The sequence below is a fragment of the Rhinoderma darwinii genome, chromosome 8 (assembly GCF_050947455.1).
Source record: "Rhinoderma darwinii isolate aRhiDar2 chromosome 8, aRhiDar2.hap1, whole genome shotgun sequence".
Classification (NCBI taxonomy): Eukaryota; Metazoa; Chordata; class Amphibia; order Anura; family Rhinodermatidae; genus Rhinoderma; species Rhinoderma darwinii.
Window position 1 is genome coordinate 42,185,767 of NC_134694.1, and position 16,147 is coordinate 42,201,913.

Sequence of the window (16,147 nt, forward strand, 5' to 3'; positions counted from 1 at the left end):
ATTAAGATTTCGAGGCTGTCGCTTGGCAACTCGGATCTTCAGCTCCCTCCATAAGTTTTCGATGGGATTAAGGTCTGGAGACTGGCTAGGCCACTCCATGATCTTAATGTGCTTATTTTTGAGCCACTCCTTTGTTGCCTTGGCTGTATGTTTCGGGTCATTGTCGTGCTGGAAGACCCAGCCACGAGCAATTTTTAATGTCCTGGTGGAGGGAAGGAGGTTGTCACTCAGGATTTGACGGTACATGGGTCCATCCATTCTCCCATTGATGCGGTGAAGTAGTCCTGTGCCCTTAGCAGAGAAACACCCCCAAAACATAATGTTTCCACCTCCATGCTTGACAGTGGGGACGGTGTTCTTTGGGTCATATGCAGCATTTCTCTTCCTCCAAACACGGCGAGTTGAGTTAATGCCAAAGAGCTCAATTTTAGTCTCATCTGACCACAGCACCTTCTCCCAATCACTCTCAGAGTCATCCAGATGTTCATTTGCAAACTTCAGACGGGCCTGTACATGTGCCTTCTTGAGCAGGGGGACCTTGCGGGCACTGCAGGATTTTAATCCATTACGGTGTAATGTGTTACCAATGGTTTTCTTGGTGACTGTGGTCCCAGCTGCCTTGAGATCATTAACAAGTTCCCCCCGTGAAGTTTTCGGCTGAGCTCTCACCTTCCTCAGGATCAAGGATACCCCACGAGGTGAGATTTTGCATGGAGCCCCAGATCGATGTCGATTGACAGTCATTTTGTATGTGTTCCATTTTCTTACTATTGCAACAACAGTTGTCTCCTTCTCACCCAGCGTCTTACTTATGGTTTTGTAGCCCATTCCAGCCTTGTGCAGGTCTATGATCTTGTCCCTGACATCCTTAGAAAGCTCTTTGGTCTTGCCCATGTTGTAGAGGTTAGTCAGACTGATTAATTGAGTCTGTGGACAGGAGTCTTTTATACAGGTGACCATTTAAGACAGCTGTCTTTAATGCAGGAACCAAGTTGATTTGGAGCATGTAACTGGTCTGGAGGAGGCTGAACTCTTAATGGTTGGTAGGGGATCAAATACTTATTTCTCTGTGCACAATGCAAATAAATATATATAATTTTGACTATGTGATTTTCTTTTTTTTATATATATATAATCTATCTCTCACTGGTAAAATTAACCTAGCCTAAAAATTCTTTGTGCACAGAGAAATTTCGACAGCCTCGAAATCTTAATGATTTACAGATGATCTGCAAAGAGGAGTGGGCCAAAATTCCATCTAACATGTGTGCCAACCTCATCATCAACTACAAAAAACATCTGACTACTGTGCTTGCCAACAAGGGTTTTGCCACCAAGTATTAAGTCTTGTTTGCCAAAGGGATCAAATACTTACTTCTCTGTGCACAATGCAAATAAATATATATAATTTTGACTATGTGATTTTCTGTTTTTTTTTTTTTATATAATCTATCTCTCACTGGTAAAATTAACCTAGCCTAAAAATTCTAGACTGTTCATGTCTTTGACAGTGGGCAAACTTACAAAATCAGCAAGGGATCAAATACTTATTTCCTTCACTGTATATATATATATATATATATATATATAAAAGATGTAAATATAAGTTACCTCTGCAAATAACAATATAAGGCCTTATTCAAATGAACGTGTCCAATTTGCGCACGTAAAAAAATGCAGCATTTTTCCTGCGTTGCAGTTACGTGTGACATCCGTGTACGGTGCGTGTCTGCGTTTTTTACACGCGTATGTCATCTGTATGTCACACATTTTTTTACGTCAGCAAAATAAACTGAAGGTGTTTTTTTTTTCCTCATTTCTTTAGCAACTGTTGCGTGAATCACGCACAGAACACTTATGACGTCCGTGTGCTGTCCATGATTTTCACGCACCCATTGACTTGAATGGGTGCATAATATGCAAAAAACACAGAAGCATAGGACATGCAGTGAGTTTTGCGTGAAAAACACTGAATGTCCCCATTGAATTGCATAGGTTCGTGTGACGTCCGTTGTTTTAACGCGCGTAACACGGACGTGAAATATGCTTGTGTGAATAAGGCCTAAGCGAGTGAAGTGTCCCTTCTGTGGCCGTTCCAATAAAAGGGGGCACACCCACATTCAAGGTCTTCTTATAGCTTGCTCATGGGGAAATTAAAAAAAAAAAGAAGACACTTGAAAAACAAACTTTAGTTGCTCTATAGTAAAAAACAAACAATGAATACGGAATATTTCTCTGTGTGGAGCAATTTCTTTAAAAAATATGGAAATTAAAACATACATTACAGATTACATTACATATTATATTTGACTCACCTGTCTCAAGCGACAACTTCGCATAATACTGATTGTTAAGAGGAATAACTTCATTTAAGGCCTTCTAAGTTTCAATGGGCGATTAGCAAGTTCCATGGCAGCAGAAAGCACAAAACTTGTCTTTTCCTTGTATTTTACAAATAATGGAGTCTGGATGAAGGGTGTAACAGAATATATGTCATAGGAAGTGACATAAAAAGTGGGTGTCTTAACTTTATTTTCTTCATTCCATCAGCCCTTGAAAAACAAATCAAAAAACCGCAGCAAAAAAACTGCACTAATTTCAGCATTCAAAATGAAAATCTGCACCTAAAACCGCAGTAAAAAAAACGCATGAAAAGGTGCGGATTGGTCTGCTAGTTTATGCGTAATTGCTGAGGAAATTCCATTTAGCTTGGACAAGCCAAATAGTGTCTGTTAGGGCATACCTTGTGATAAGTCACTATATTTTTTCCCTGTAAGGAATAGTGAAATGGCAAGCAACTGTGATTTTCAGGAGTCACATTAAAGTTGATGTGTATCCTATCCGTTGTTATAAATGCAGTTATTATTCTAGATTATAGTAACATGTAAGAACTTCAAAGAAGATTAGAATATATTTTATCATTTGACTTTCAATAAATGTAATAAATACATCAGGTTTGAAACTGTACACACTGACAATGCTGTCATGTAAACAATGGATTCTTGAAGTGTCATTAAAAGTTGACAAAGTCGAAGTCTCTGACCATGGTGAGGGTCACTTCCAGAGTTTCTGTGTCCACCTTAAAATGTGCTTTCCCAGTTTTTTCATTTATTGGATGGGGAAGGTGTAATCCCAGTTTACTATAGAAATAAATAAAGCATTAAGTCAATTTTGTGAAAGAAATGAGCATCTAATTTGATGATTGCTACCAGTTAGTTGTTAATACGGTATTATTCTCTCTGTTTGTCAAAGATGCATTCTTCACATGTATCACTTACTATTTTGGAGTGCGGAGGTCTAGGAACTGACTCCTTATGTCAAGTGACACATCAGAAGTTTTTGTGTTAGGGAGCTGGATTTTAACCTAGGAACAAATAACAAATAAATCAGCTACAGAATTACAAACATTTATACAGAAACTGACACCGTTTTATTTCTATTGATCCACTATTCCAAATGTGTCCTGTGAAGTCAAGCAGGAAGACCTGGAGTCCATTGAAAACACTATTGCTAATATCGGCCACTTACAAATGACACCATGGAGATGTAGTATCGAAGGGTATGTGTGGAGTGATGTGTCACTAGAAGGAGCCCCATCTGCAATGTTTTATCACCAGAATACTCCCAGTTTATGGGATTATAATACTAGTAATATTTTACTGCAGCCAACAGTAATACTTAAAGTGTAGCCAGGGCCGGCCCTAGGATAGATGGCGCCCTGTGCGAAATGATCTTTCGGCGCCCCACCCCATCATTAAAAAAAAAAAAACCCATAAAAAAAACTATAATGCCCCTTTAGTGCCCCCATACAGTAGAATAATAATATATTACAACCCCTTCAAGGACACAGTATTTTGTCCTCTAATTGTGCCCACAGTATTAAGCCACCTATAGTACCCCTACACAGTATAATGTCCGCTTAGTGGCCCCCACACAGTATAGTGCCCCCTGTAGATTTTGCCATATAGCCTCCCTGTAGACAGTGCCATAATCCCCCACCTCCTTTTTGTAGATCGTGCCATACAGCCCCCCCCCACCTCCCCCTTGTAGACAGTGCCATACAGTCCCCCACCTCCCCCTTGTAGACAGTTCCATACATTCTCCCACCTCCCCCTTGTAGACAGTGCGCCCAAACAAAAACAAAAATTTTACTCACCTAGGCCCCGTTCCCATGACGAACTGAGCTGCTCCATGACGGGATCCTGTAGCCTAGTACAGAGTTTCCCAACCTTTTCAGACGCGAGGCAGCAATGGAAAAATAACATTTCCTCAGGGCCCCCTACCAAAAATTTTTCAAGACAGAAAACGGCTAAAAACAAGCACTACAGTCGTAGGGTATGTTCACACACGTTTTTTGTAAGGCAAAAAAAATCTGCCTCAAAATTCCTTCAGGAACTAACAGTGTTGTGTGACCTTTTTTTGTGTTTTTTTCTTAAGCTGTTGAAGCGAATGCAAAAGATGCAGGAAAAAAAGCTCCAAACGGGCGCCGCATGTATTTTCTGCATCCCATTAATTTCAGCCCCTTGTGGGTAGCGCCACATAGCCCACTTGTGGGTAGCACCACACAGCCCCCTTGTGGGTAGCACCACACAGCCCCCTTGTGGGTAGCACCACACAGCCCCTTGTAGGTAGCACCACACAGCCCCCTTGTGGGTAGCGCCACACAGCCCCCTTGTGGGTAGCGCCACACAGCCCCCTTGTGGGTAGCGCCACACAGCCCCCTTGTGGGTAGCGCCACACAGCCCCCTTGTAGGTAGTGCCACACAGCCCCTTGCAGGTAGCACCACACAGACCCCATGTACACTACCGTTCAAAAGTTTGGGGTCACCCAGACAATTTTGTGTTTTCCATGAAAACTCACACTTATATTTATCAAATGAGTTGCAAAATGACTAGAAAATATAGTCAAGACATTGACAAGATTAGAAATAATGATTTTTATTTGAAATAATAATTTTCTCCTTCAAACTTTGCTTTCGTCAAAGAATGCTCCATTTGCAGCAATTACAGCATTGCAGACCTTTGGAATTCTAGCTGTTAATTTGCTGAGGTAATCGGGAGAAATTTCACCCCATGCTTCCAGAAGCCCCTCCCACAAGTTGGATTGGCTTGATGGGCGCTTTTTGCGTACCATACGGTCAAGCTGCTCCCACAACTTCTCTATGGGGTTGAGATCTGGTGACTGCGCTGGCCACTCCATTACAGATAGAATACCAGCTGCCTGCTTCTTCCCTAAATAGTTCTTGCATAATTTGGAGGTGTGCTTTGGGTCATTGTCTTGTTGTAGGATGAAATTGGCTCCAATCAAGCGCTGTCCACAGGGTATGGCATGGCGTTGCAAAATGGAGTGATAGCCTTCCTTATTCAAAATCCCTTTTACCTTGTACAAATCTCCCACTTTACCAGCACCAAAGCAACCCCAGACCATCACATTACCTCCACCATGCTTGACAGATGGCGTCAGGCACTCTTTCAGCATCTTTTCAGTTGTTCTGCGTCTCACAAATGTTCTTCTGTGTGATCCAAACACCTCAAACTTTGATTTGTCTGTCCATAACACTTTTTTCCAATCTTCCTCTGTCCAATGTCTGTGTGCTTTTGCCCATATTAATCTTTTCCTTTTATTAGCCAGTCTCAGATATGGCTTTTTCTTTGCCACTCTGCCCTGACGGCCAGCATCCCGGAGTCGCCTTTTCACTGTAGACGTTGACACTGGCGTTTTGCGGGTACTATTTAATGAAGCTGCCAGTTGAGGACCTGTTAGGCGTCTATTTCTCAAACTAGAGACTCTAATGTACTTGTCTTGTTGCTCAGTTGTGCAGCGGGGCCTCCCACTTCTCTTTCTACTCTGGTTAGAGCCTGTTTGTGCTGTCCTCTGAAGGGAGTAGTACACACCGTTGTAGGAAATCTTCAGTTTCTTGGCAATTTCTCGCATGGAATAGCCTTCATTTCTAAGAACAAGAATAGACTGTCGAGTTTCATATGAAAGCTCTCTTTTTCTAGCCATTTTGAGAGTTTAATCGAACCCACAAACGTAATGCTCCTGATTCTCTACTAGCTCAAAGGAAGGTAAGTTTTATAGCTCCTCTAAACAGCAAAACTGTTTACAGCAGTGCTAACATAATTGCACAAGGGTTTTCAAGTGTTTTCTAATCATCCATTAGCCTTCTAAAACAGTTAGCAAACACAATGTACCATTAGAACACTGGAGTGATGGTTGCTGGAAATGGGCCTCTATACACCTATGTAGATATTGCATTAAAAACCAGAGGTTTGCAGCTAGAATAGTCATTTAGCACATTAACAATGTATAGAGTGTATTTGTGATTAATTTAATGTTATCTTCATTGAAAAAAAACTTTGGTTTTCTTTCAAAAATAAGGACATTTCTAAATGACCCTAAACTTTTGAACGGTAGTGTAGGTAGCGCCACACAGACCTTGTAGGTAGCGCCACACAGACCCCTTGTAGGTATCGCCACACAGCCCCCTTGTAGATAGCGCCACACAGCCCCATGTAGAGTGCGCCACACAGCCCCCTGTAGAGTGGGCCACACAGCTCCCTGTAGAGTGTGCCACACAGCTCCCGGTAGGGAGTGCCGCACAGCCCCCTGGTAGGGAGTGCCGCACAGCCCCCTGGTAGGGAGTGCCGCACAGCCCCCTGGTAGGGAGTGCCGCACAGCCCCCTGGTAGGGAGTGCCGCACAGCCCCCTGGTAGGGAGTGCCGCACAGCCCCCTGGTAGGGAGTGCCGCACAGCCCCCTGGTAGGGAGTGCCGCACAGCCCCCTGGTAGGGAGTGCCGCACAGCCCCCTGGTAGGGAGTGCCGCACAGCCCCCTGGTAGGGAGTGCCCCACAGAACCCTGGTAGGGAGTGCCCCACAGAACCCTGGTAGGGAGTGCCCCACAGCCCCCTGGTTGGTAGTGCCCTACAGCCCCCTTGTTGGTAGTGCCCCACAGCCCCCTGGTTGGTAGTGCCCCACAGCCCCCTGCTTGGTAGTGCCACACAGCCCACAGCCCCCTGCTTGGTAGTGCCACACAGCCCACAGCCCCCTGGTTGGTAGTGCCACACAGCCCACAGCCCCCTGGTTGGTAGTGCCACATAGCCCACTGGTTGGTAGTGCCACAAAGCCCCCTGGTTGGTAGTGCCACACAGCCCACAGGTTGGTAGTGCCACACAGCCCCTGGTAGGTAGTACAACACAGCCGACAGCCCCCTTGTAGTGCAAGGACTACGAAATGACCCTGATAGCTGGCGGGCAAGAGACATTCAAAAAAGGACAACTGTGCAGGAGCACACAAAATACCCAGCTATCAAATAAATGTGTGGAAATAAACGAAGATATAACTTTTATTTAGTCTAGCTAAAGGATTAATCCTTTTAGCTAGATTAAATAAAAGTTATATCTTAGTTTATTACACACATTTATTTGATAGCCGGGAAAGCTGGGTATTTTGTGTGCTCCTGCACAGTTGTCCTTTTTTGTAGGTAGTGCCACACAGCCCACCGCCCCCTTGTAGATAGAACTCCCCCAACCCCTTTCCAGTGTAGATACCGCCACTGTAGCTCCCTGAAGGAACGGAATCCCCATTTGGCCGGGGATTCCACTCCTGGAGCGCTGCTTGATGTCTCTGTCCATATATGGACAGTGATATCAGGGGAAACTCCTGAAGCAGAATCCCCGTCCACAGCGTTGCCGATGGTGTGACCGTCGATTCCACTCCAGGAGAAGCTCCTGTCGTCTGTGTCCACGTCATTGGCTTCTCCTGGAGTGGAATCCCCGGTCATAGCGTCTGCAACGCTGTGACCGGGGATTCCGCTTCAGGCATTTCCCCTGATGTCACTATCCATATATGGATAGAGACATATATAGACAGAGACATCAAGCAGTGCTCCAGGAGCGGAATCCCCGGCCACATGGAGTTCCGCTTCTTCAGGGAGCTACAGTGGCGCTAGTAGATAGCAGGGCAGGGAGATACCTCCCTGCTCTGCTATAGTGCCATTGCTACCGCTATAGCAGCCGCAGCAACTGCTAGCAGCGCCAGCGCCCTCATGCCCGGTGTCATCGCTAGCAGCCGCTATGGCTGCAACAGCGGTAGCGACGGCCACTAAGTTAAGAAGCGCCCGGATGGAAAGGCGACTGCAGTTAGTATATGTATCCCCGCTGATAGTTGCAACAGCGCGGGGATACACATACCCGCTGGCGCCCCTCTTGCAGTGTGGCCGAACGTATCCAAGGCCGGCCATGAGTGTAGCTAAACGTTCGACAAAGTTATGACATTTCATAGTGACATGTCAGAAGTTTGTATTGGTGGGGGTCTGAGCACTGAGACCCCCACCAATCTCTAGAACGAAGGAGCTAAAGTGCTCGTGTGAGCGCTCATCTGCTTTGTGTCTGTTTGTTTGTAAATATACTGTATTAGTAAGTTATCATTCTGCAAATATGCAGTTCAATTGTAAAAAATTCTTTAAATGTTAGTGACCTTTAAAAATGTGGATGAGAATCCCACTACCTCATTGAATACACTTTCTGGAGCATTATTGGTTAAATTATTTCACAATTTTCAAATAAATAAAAAATTGTAGTAGGAGAGCAATAACAGAGTAGCATCTGCAAAGCAGCAAAAACAAACTGCTGTTTTTGCAGCAAAAACAAAACTGCTGCTTTTGCAGCAAAAACAATGACAATGCAGCTAAACAACTTTCATTCATTGCTTCATCCAATTTAGGCTTCGTTCACATCTGCGTCAGGGCTCCGTTCAGGTGTTTTGTCTAAACTTTCCGTCAGAATGAACCTTGACTGAAACAAACGAATACCATAGGTTTCAGTTTACATTACCCTTGATATCAATGGTGAAGGATCTAGTGCAAATGGTTTCGGTTTGTCTCTATTGTGCAAGGGTTCCCTCGTTTTGACTGAAGCAATACCGTAGTCAAGATAACTCATTAATCAAAACTGTGCTCTGTGAGAAGGTTGGAGGACAGTGCGGAATGCGCAATAAGCCGTGACAAATCTCCCGGCTGATGCACAGATACGGTGCCAGAACAAAGCGAAGTACATATATACAACACCAGAACCAAGCTCAGTACATAAATACAACACCAGAACCAAGCTCAGTACATATATACAACACCAGTGTAATGGAATCACCAGTTGAGCAATTCCCAGGGAGAAAGTTGATGGAATTACTAGGTGAACGATTCCCCAAAGGTTGCTGGAGACGGTCAGGAATGAGGGTGAAAAAAATCAGCAACCCCAAATTCATCACAGCTCTAAACAACTGAATCTATGGCTACTCTATGGTTTTTGCCAGAGCCCATCGCAAGGCACGTAGGACTTTGCAGCATAGAACCCAGGTTGTTTTAACAGAGTTCAGTGTTGGATAAGGGTGCGTTCACATATACCAGTTGCATCAGCATCAGTTTTTTGTCTCTCAAGTGATTACAACTGATGCAAAAACTGATGCAAAAATGTATCAGTTGCCATCAGACTTTTTCACAATTTTTACTACAGAACCATCAGTTGTCATCAGTTTTTACCACAGTGGTCCACCAAAAAGGTAGTCTAGGGTCTGAAAATTTGCCAATTTTATCAGAGTGGTGCATATTTTCTGACAGATTGAATACATGTTGTGTACCATGTCAGGGCTCTCCGTCTCTACTCCGGCCTTGGCGCTACACTGAGGACTGACGCACATATCATATTGTAATGTCATGTGTCATACTCAGTGCAGCGCCAAAGCCGGCGGCGAGAGGGAGATCCCAGAAGGCAGCTGCTGTCACTGACCTCACCTCAGAACAGATCTTCGAAGCAGCTTTCTGAACCTGCAAAGACGCCAAACACTAGCCCTAACTTCAGGAAGTAGATGTTTTTTGGCACCTTTACAGCTACCAAATCCCACCCCATATCACGCTGGGATTGTTGTTGTTTCTATTCACACAACAGGGTTCGGGTGTCGGCCGTTAACCTCTTCCCACCCAATTACGTACAGTAATGTGATGGAAACTGGTGTCTTAACGCCTTTTCACGTTACTGTACGTGAAGGATATGAAGCTAGCTCAGGAGCTGAGCCCGCACCATCATCGTCGGGTGACAGCTGTATGTTACAGCTGGCACCCTGAGGAATCGGCCAGGACCGGAGCTAGCATCCGATCCGGCCGATTAACCGCTCAGATGCTGCGTTCAATAGAGATCGCAGCATGTGAGGAGTTTATAGCCACCGGCACCGCAGCAACGTAATCGCTGGGTTGCCGGTGGCTGCAAAGGCGATCGGAGGGCTAATACTTACCTCCCGGTCCGCCAGTAACGGAATCCTCCTATGCCCAGTCGTCGGCGGGGCCCAGGAGGCTTCCGGTACCATCGGCAAGATGGCACCGGATCAGCTTCCGGCTCAGAAGCTGAGCCGGCGTCATCAGCAGTGGGTGTCCGCTGTATGTTACAGCAGACACCCCGATCTATCGCCAAGAACCGGAGGAGTTTTTAGCCACCGGCACCCTAGCAACGTGATTGCTGGGTTGCCGGTGGCTGCAAAGGCGATCGGAGGCCTAATACTTACCTCCCGGTCCGCCAGTAACGGAATCCTCCTATGCCCAGTCGTCGGCGGGGCCCAGGAGGCTTCCGGTACCATCGGCAAGATGGCACCGGATCAGCTTCCGGCTCAGAAGCTGAGCCGGCGTCATCAGCAGTGGGTGTCCGCTGTATGTTACAGCAGACACCCCGATCTATCGCCAAGAACCGGAGGAGTTTTTAGCCACCGGCACCCTAGCAACGTGATTGCTGGGTTGCCGGTGGCTGCAAAGGCGATCGGAGGCCTAATACTTACCTCCCGGTCTACAAGCAACGGAAGCCTCCTATGCCCCGCTCGGCGGCAGGGCCTAAAAAGCTTACGGTACCATCGGCAAGATGGCGCCGGGTCAGCTTCCGGCTCAGAAGCTGAGCCGGAATCATCAACAGTGGGTGTCCGCTGTATGTTAACCCGTTAGTGACCGCCAATACGCCTTTTAACGGCGGCCACTAACGGGCTTTATTCTGATGCATATGCCTTTTTACGCCACTGCATCAGGATAAAGTAAACAGAGCAGGAAGCGTCAAATCTCCCTGCTCTCAGCTGCTAGAGGGAGCTGAGGGCTGGGAGTGTCCCTGCTCTGCCGTGTGAGATCGATATTAGTATCGATCTCACCCGTTTAACCCCTCTGATGCGGTGCACAATAGTGGTTTATCTGTGTCTCTAATGGCAGCCGGGGGCCTAATAAAGGCCCCCAGGTCTGCCTGGAGCGAATGCCTGCTAGATCATGCCGGAGGCATGACCTAACAGATGCCTGTCCGTTTTAAACGGACAGGCAGTAATACACCGCAATACAAAAGTATTGCAGTGTATTATAATAGCGATCGGAGAATCGCATATTAAAGTCCCCTAGTGGGACTAGAAAAAAAGTTTAATAAAGTTAATTTAAAAAAAAATGTGAAAAAAAATTTCCCCTTACAAAATGCTTTACTATTAAAAAAACAAAATAAAGTAAAAAAGTTACATATATTTGGCATCGCCGCGTCCGTAACGACCCCGACTATAAATCTATTACATTATTTAACCCGCACGGTGAACGCCGTAAAAGAACGTAATAAAAAACAATGGAAAAATTGCAGTTTTCTGTGAATCCTGACTTTAAAAAAATTTGATAAAAAGTGATCAAAAAGTCGCATCTACTCCAAAATGGTACCAATAAAAACGACAAGTCTTCCCGCAAGAAAAAAGCCCTCATACAACCGCATCGGTGAAAAAATAAAAACGTTACGGCTCTTCAAATATGGAGACACAAAAACAAATAATTTTGAAAAAAAAGCGTTTTTACTGTGTAAAAGTAGTAAAACATACAAAAACTATACAAATTTGGTATCGTTGCAATCGTAAAACAACCCACTGAATAAAGTTATTGTGTTATTTATATCACACGGTAAACGGCGTAGATTTAAGACGCGAAAAAGAGTGGCGAAATTTCAGGTTTTTTTCTATTCCCCCCAAATAAAAGTTAATAAAAGTTAATCAATAAATAATATATCCCCCAAAATGGTGCTATTAAAAAATACAACTTGTCCCGCAAAAAACAAGACCTTATACAGCTATGTCGACGCAAAAATAAAAAGGTTATAGCTCTTGGAATGCGACGATGGAAAAACTTAAAAAATGGCTTGGTCATTAAGGTTTAAAATAGGCTGGTCATTAAGGGGTTAAACAAATGGAAAGGGAAGGGAAAGAAATGGGAAAAAGAAGGGCAAGAAGCAAGAAGATCAACTGATCTATTGTATTGAATTATTAAAATTCAGTATTAAAATTACCGGCTTAGGTATAATATACCAAAAAGGGATGGGGTGAACGGTCCCTCATTAAAGTACACCCCATATAATAGATAAACCCATTCAACCTAAATGTGATAAGATGGTAGGATGGTAGAATGGGGGTGAAGGGAAAACATTGCATGCATCAGTATCAGATAGCTAGAGTGGAGTGCACAGAGGGGCAAATAATATGAAAATGTCTATGTCCCCGGGGCACACCACTATATAATCCTCTGGTACTAATTAATGCCTGTGGAATGAGTCTGTATAAAACTAAAGTAGGCAGCTGCACACTTGAATGTAACAAAGTGTAATGTTCGTGGCTGCGGGCTGTCCGCTCCAGCCTCCCGCTGACAGCCGCAACCATGAGTCGCCAATGGATGCAAGCGCTGGCGTCTCCTGAGGAGGAGGCTGGGGCCAGCGCTTGCATCCACTCACCTCCGCGGGAGCCCGCAGGGTGCGCGCGCACGCTCGTCCCCGCTCTTAAAGGGGCAGCGCGCGTACTGGACATCTTGAACGACCTTTGACCCGTGAGTACCCTGGGCTATAAGAGGGGTCCAGCCCCCTAGTTCGATGCCTGAGCGTTGTTAGTCTTTCCCAGTCTGTCTCGCAAATGGTTCCTTATTGTCTCCCGTTCCAGCTGTTACCCGTGCCCTGTTACCGTTCCTGTATTCCGTATTGTTCCTGTGCCTACCAGCGTCAAGAGCCACCTGCCACGTCAAGTGCCACCTGCCACGTCAAGTGCCATCTGCCACGTCAAGTGTCTACCACTTCATCGGATACTGCCCGCCACGTCTGGCGCCACTTGCCGCACCTGCCTCCATCCGTGCTGAAGCCACAGCCACCGTCCGGACTATTTCAAGTACCCAAGCATTACTGTCTGCCATTTACTTCCGCATAGACTGTGACCTGGTCAGCTGCCTTCCCGCTACGGCGGAGCGGCCTAGTGGGTCCACATACCCTGTGCCCGTGACACAAAGTGTGTCACACATAGCAGACAAATGTAATTGTCAGTGCTAAACATTGACAGGTGCCTTATTTATTTTATTATCAGCAACCTTGTCAATGGTAGAAATCTGACAAGTATTTTCCACAGCAAAATGAACCAGTGTTGATGTAATAGTCAATGTCAGTGACACTTTATATTTATTTGTAAGTGTTTGGCAACATAGGAAACACTGAGAGCAGCAAAGAGAACGCTGCACCTCTCTCCAATACTCGTGGAGAACAGGTTGCCAAGCAACAGGCCAGAAGCCTGAGACCCAAGCAGCGTGTCCGCTGTTTAACCCCTTCCTCCTGCTTGCATTCTGGGCCCTAATGACCAAGCCATTTTTTAAGTTTTTCCATCGTCAAATTCGAATAGCTATAACTATTTTATTGTTCCGCCGATGCAGTTGTATGAGGGCTTGTTTTTTGCGGGACGACTTGTAGTTTTTATTGGTACCATTTGAGAGTAGATGCGACTTTTTGATCACTTTTTATTACATTTTTTTTAAGTCAGGATTAACAGAAAACAGCAATTTTTCCATTGTTTTTTATTTTATTTTTTACAGCTTCACTGTGCGGGTTAAATAATGTAACAGCTTTATAGTCGGGGTCGTTACGGACGCGGCGATACCAAATATGCGTTACCTTTTTGCTTTATTGTGTTTTTTTTTAAAATAATAAAGCCGTTTGTAAGGGGAAAAAGTGGGTTTTCCACTTTTTTTTAATTAACTTTATTCAACTTTTTTTTTTTACTTATCCTACTAGGGGACTTTAATATGCGATCATCCGATCGCATTTATAATACACTGCAATACTTTTGTATTACTACCGGTCCGTTTAAAACGGACAGGCATCTGCTAGGTCATGCCTCCAGCATGACCTAGCAGGTATTCGTTACATGCAGACCTGGGGGCCTTTATTAGGCCCCCGGCTGCCATCGCAGACACTCTGCGATCTTATCGCCGGGTGTCAGTGGGATGAGAGGGAGCTCCCTCTCTCTCTCTCCAAAACCACTCAGATGCGGTGCATGCTATTGTGCACCGCATCTGAGGGGTTAAACGGGTGAGATCGATACTAATATCGATCTCACACGGCAGAGCAGGGACGCCCCCAGCCCTCATGGCTCCCTGCTCGGTTTACTTTATTCTAATGCAGCACCGTGGAATAGCGGCGCTGTAGAATAAAGCCCATTAATGACCGCCGTGAAAAGGCTAATCGGCGGTCATTAAGGGGTTAAATCACTGCTCACAGGCTGCTGAAGCACTGTGAGCTGCTGTGCTGGTGTTCAGCTTGGAGTGGAAATCATGTGCATGTAACTCCTTGACATTAAAGACAGCTTGAAGAACGCTGCCTTTCTCTCCAGCACACTTTTTAATGTCAAGGAGTTACATGCACAGAGGCAGGAGTGATTTCAACTCCAAGCTGAACACCAGCACAGCAGCTCACAGTGCCTCAGCAGCCTGTGAGCAGTGATGTAACCCCTTAGTGACTAAGCCTAGCCTAGCCTGTTTTGGCCTTCAGGACAAAGCCGATTTTTGCAAATCTGACATGTGTCACTTTATGTGGTAATAACTCCAGAATGCTTTTGCATATCCAAGCGATTCTGAGATTGTTTTCTCGTGACATGTTGTACTTTATGATACTGAAAAAATTTGGTCGTTAAATTCAATATTTATTTGTAAAAAACACCAAAATGTAGAGAAAATTTGCAAAAATCAGCATTTTTCTAAATTGTAATGTATCTGCTTGTAAAACAGATCGTAATACCACACAAAATATTTACTAGTTAACATTTCCTATATGTCTACTTAATGTTTGCATAATTTTTTGAACATTATTTTATTTTTCTAGGACGTTACAAGGCTTAGAACTTTAGCTGCAATTTCTCGCATTTTCAAGAAAATTTCAAAAGGCTATTTTTTCAGGGACCAGTTCAGTTCTGAAGTGGCTTTGAGGGCCTTATATATTAGAAAGTCCCCATAAATAACCCCATTTTAAAAACTGCACCCTCAAAGTATTCAAAACAGCATTGCGAAATTATTTTAACCCTTTAGGCATTTCACAGGAAATAAAGCAAAGTAGAGGTGAAATTTACATTTTTTTTTTACGAAATTCATTTGTAATACAGTTTTTTCTGTAGCACAGATGGTTTTACCCAAGAAACGCAACTCAATACTTATTGCCCAGATTCTGAAGTTTTTAGAAATATCCCACATGTGGCCGTAGCGTGCTACTGGACTGAAACACCGGCCTCAGAACAAAGGAGCACCTGGTGGATTTTGGGGCCTTATTTTATTAGAATATATTTTAGGCACCATGACAGGTTTGAAGAGGTCTTGTGGTGCCAAAACAGTGGAAACCCCCCAAAAGTTACCCCATTTTGGAAACTACACCCCTCAAGGAATTTTTCAAGAGGTATAGTTAGCATTTTTAGCCCACAAGTTTTTTGCTAAATTTATTGGAATTGGTCTGTGAAAATGAAAATCTACTTTTTTTCTGAAAAGACATACGTTTTTTTAGTTTTTACAAGGAATAAAAGGAGAAAAAGCACCCCAACATTTGTAAAGCAATGTCTCCTAATTACAGCAATACCACATATGTGGTAATAAACTGCTGTTTGGACACACGGCAGGGCTCAGAAGGGAACGAGGGTCATTTGGATTTTGGAGCGCAGACTTTGCTGGAATGGTTTTCGGAGCCATGTCGTGTTTGCAAAGCCCTGGAGGGACCATAACAGTGGAAACTCCCCAAAAGTGACCCCATTTTGGAAACTACACCCCTCAAGGAGTTTTTCTAGGGGTATAGTTAGCTTTTTGACCCTACACGTTTT

The 16,147-nt window shown here is 44.6% G+C and overlaps 1 protein-coding gene across 2 annotated transcripts in view; it reads right to left on the bottom strand.

Moving 5' to 3' along the window:
- Positions 1-2,898: 2,898 nt before the first annotated feature.
- The window catches only part of DNAAF6 (dynein axonemal assembly factor 6), a 33,545-nt gene continuing 20,296 nt past the window's right edge, over positions 2,899-16,147 (bottom strand). For both annotated transcript variants that reach the window (XM_075835624.1, XM_075835623.1), the window contains exons 6-7: positions 3,279-3,364; positions 2,899-3,140 (exon numbers count right to left, since the gene is read on the bottom strand). In XM_075835624.1, the coding sequence (XP_075691739.1) occupies positions 3,014-3,140; positions 3,279-3,364 (213 nt within the window). In that variant the 3' untranslated portion in view covers positions 2,899-3,013. The remainder of the gene's footprint in view (positions 3,141-3,278; positions 3,365-16,147) is intronic.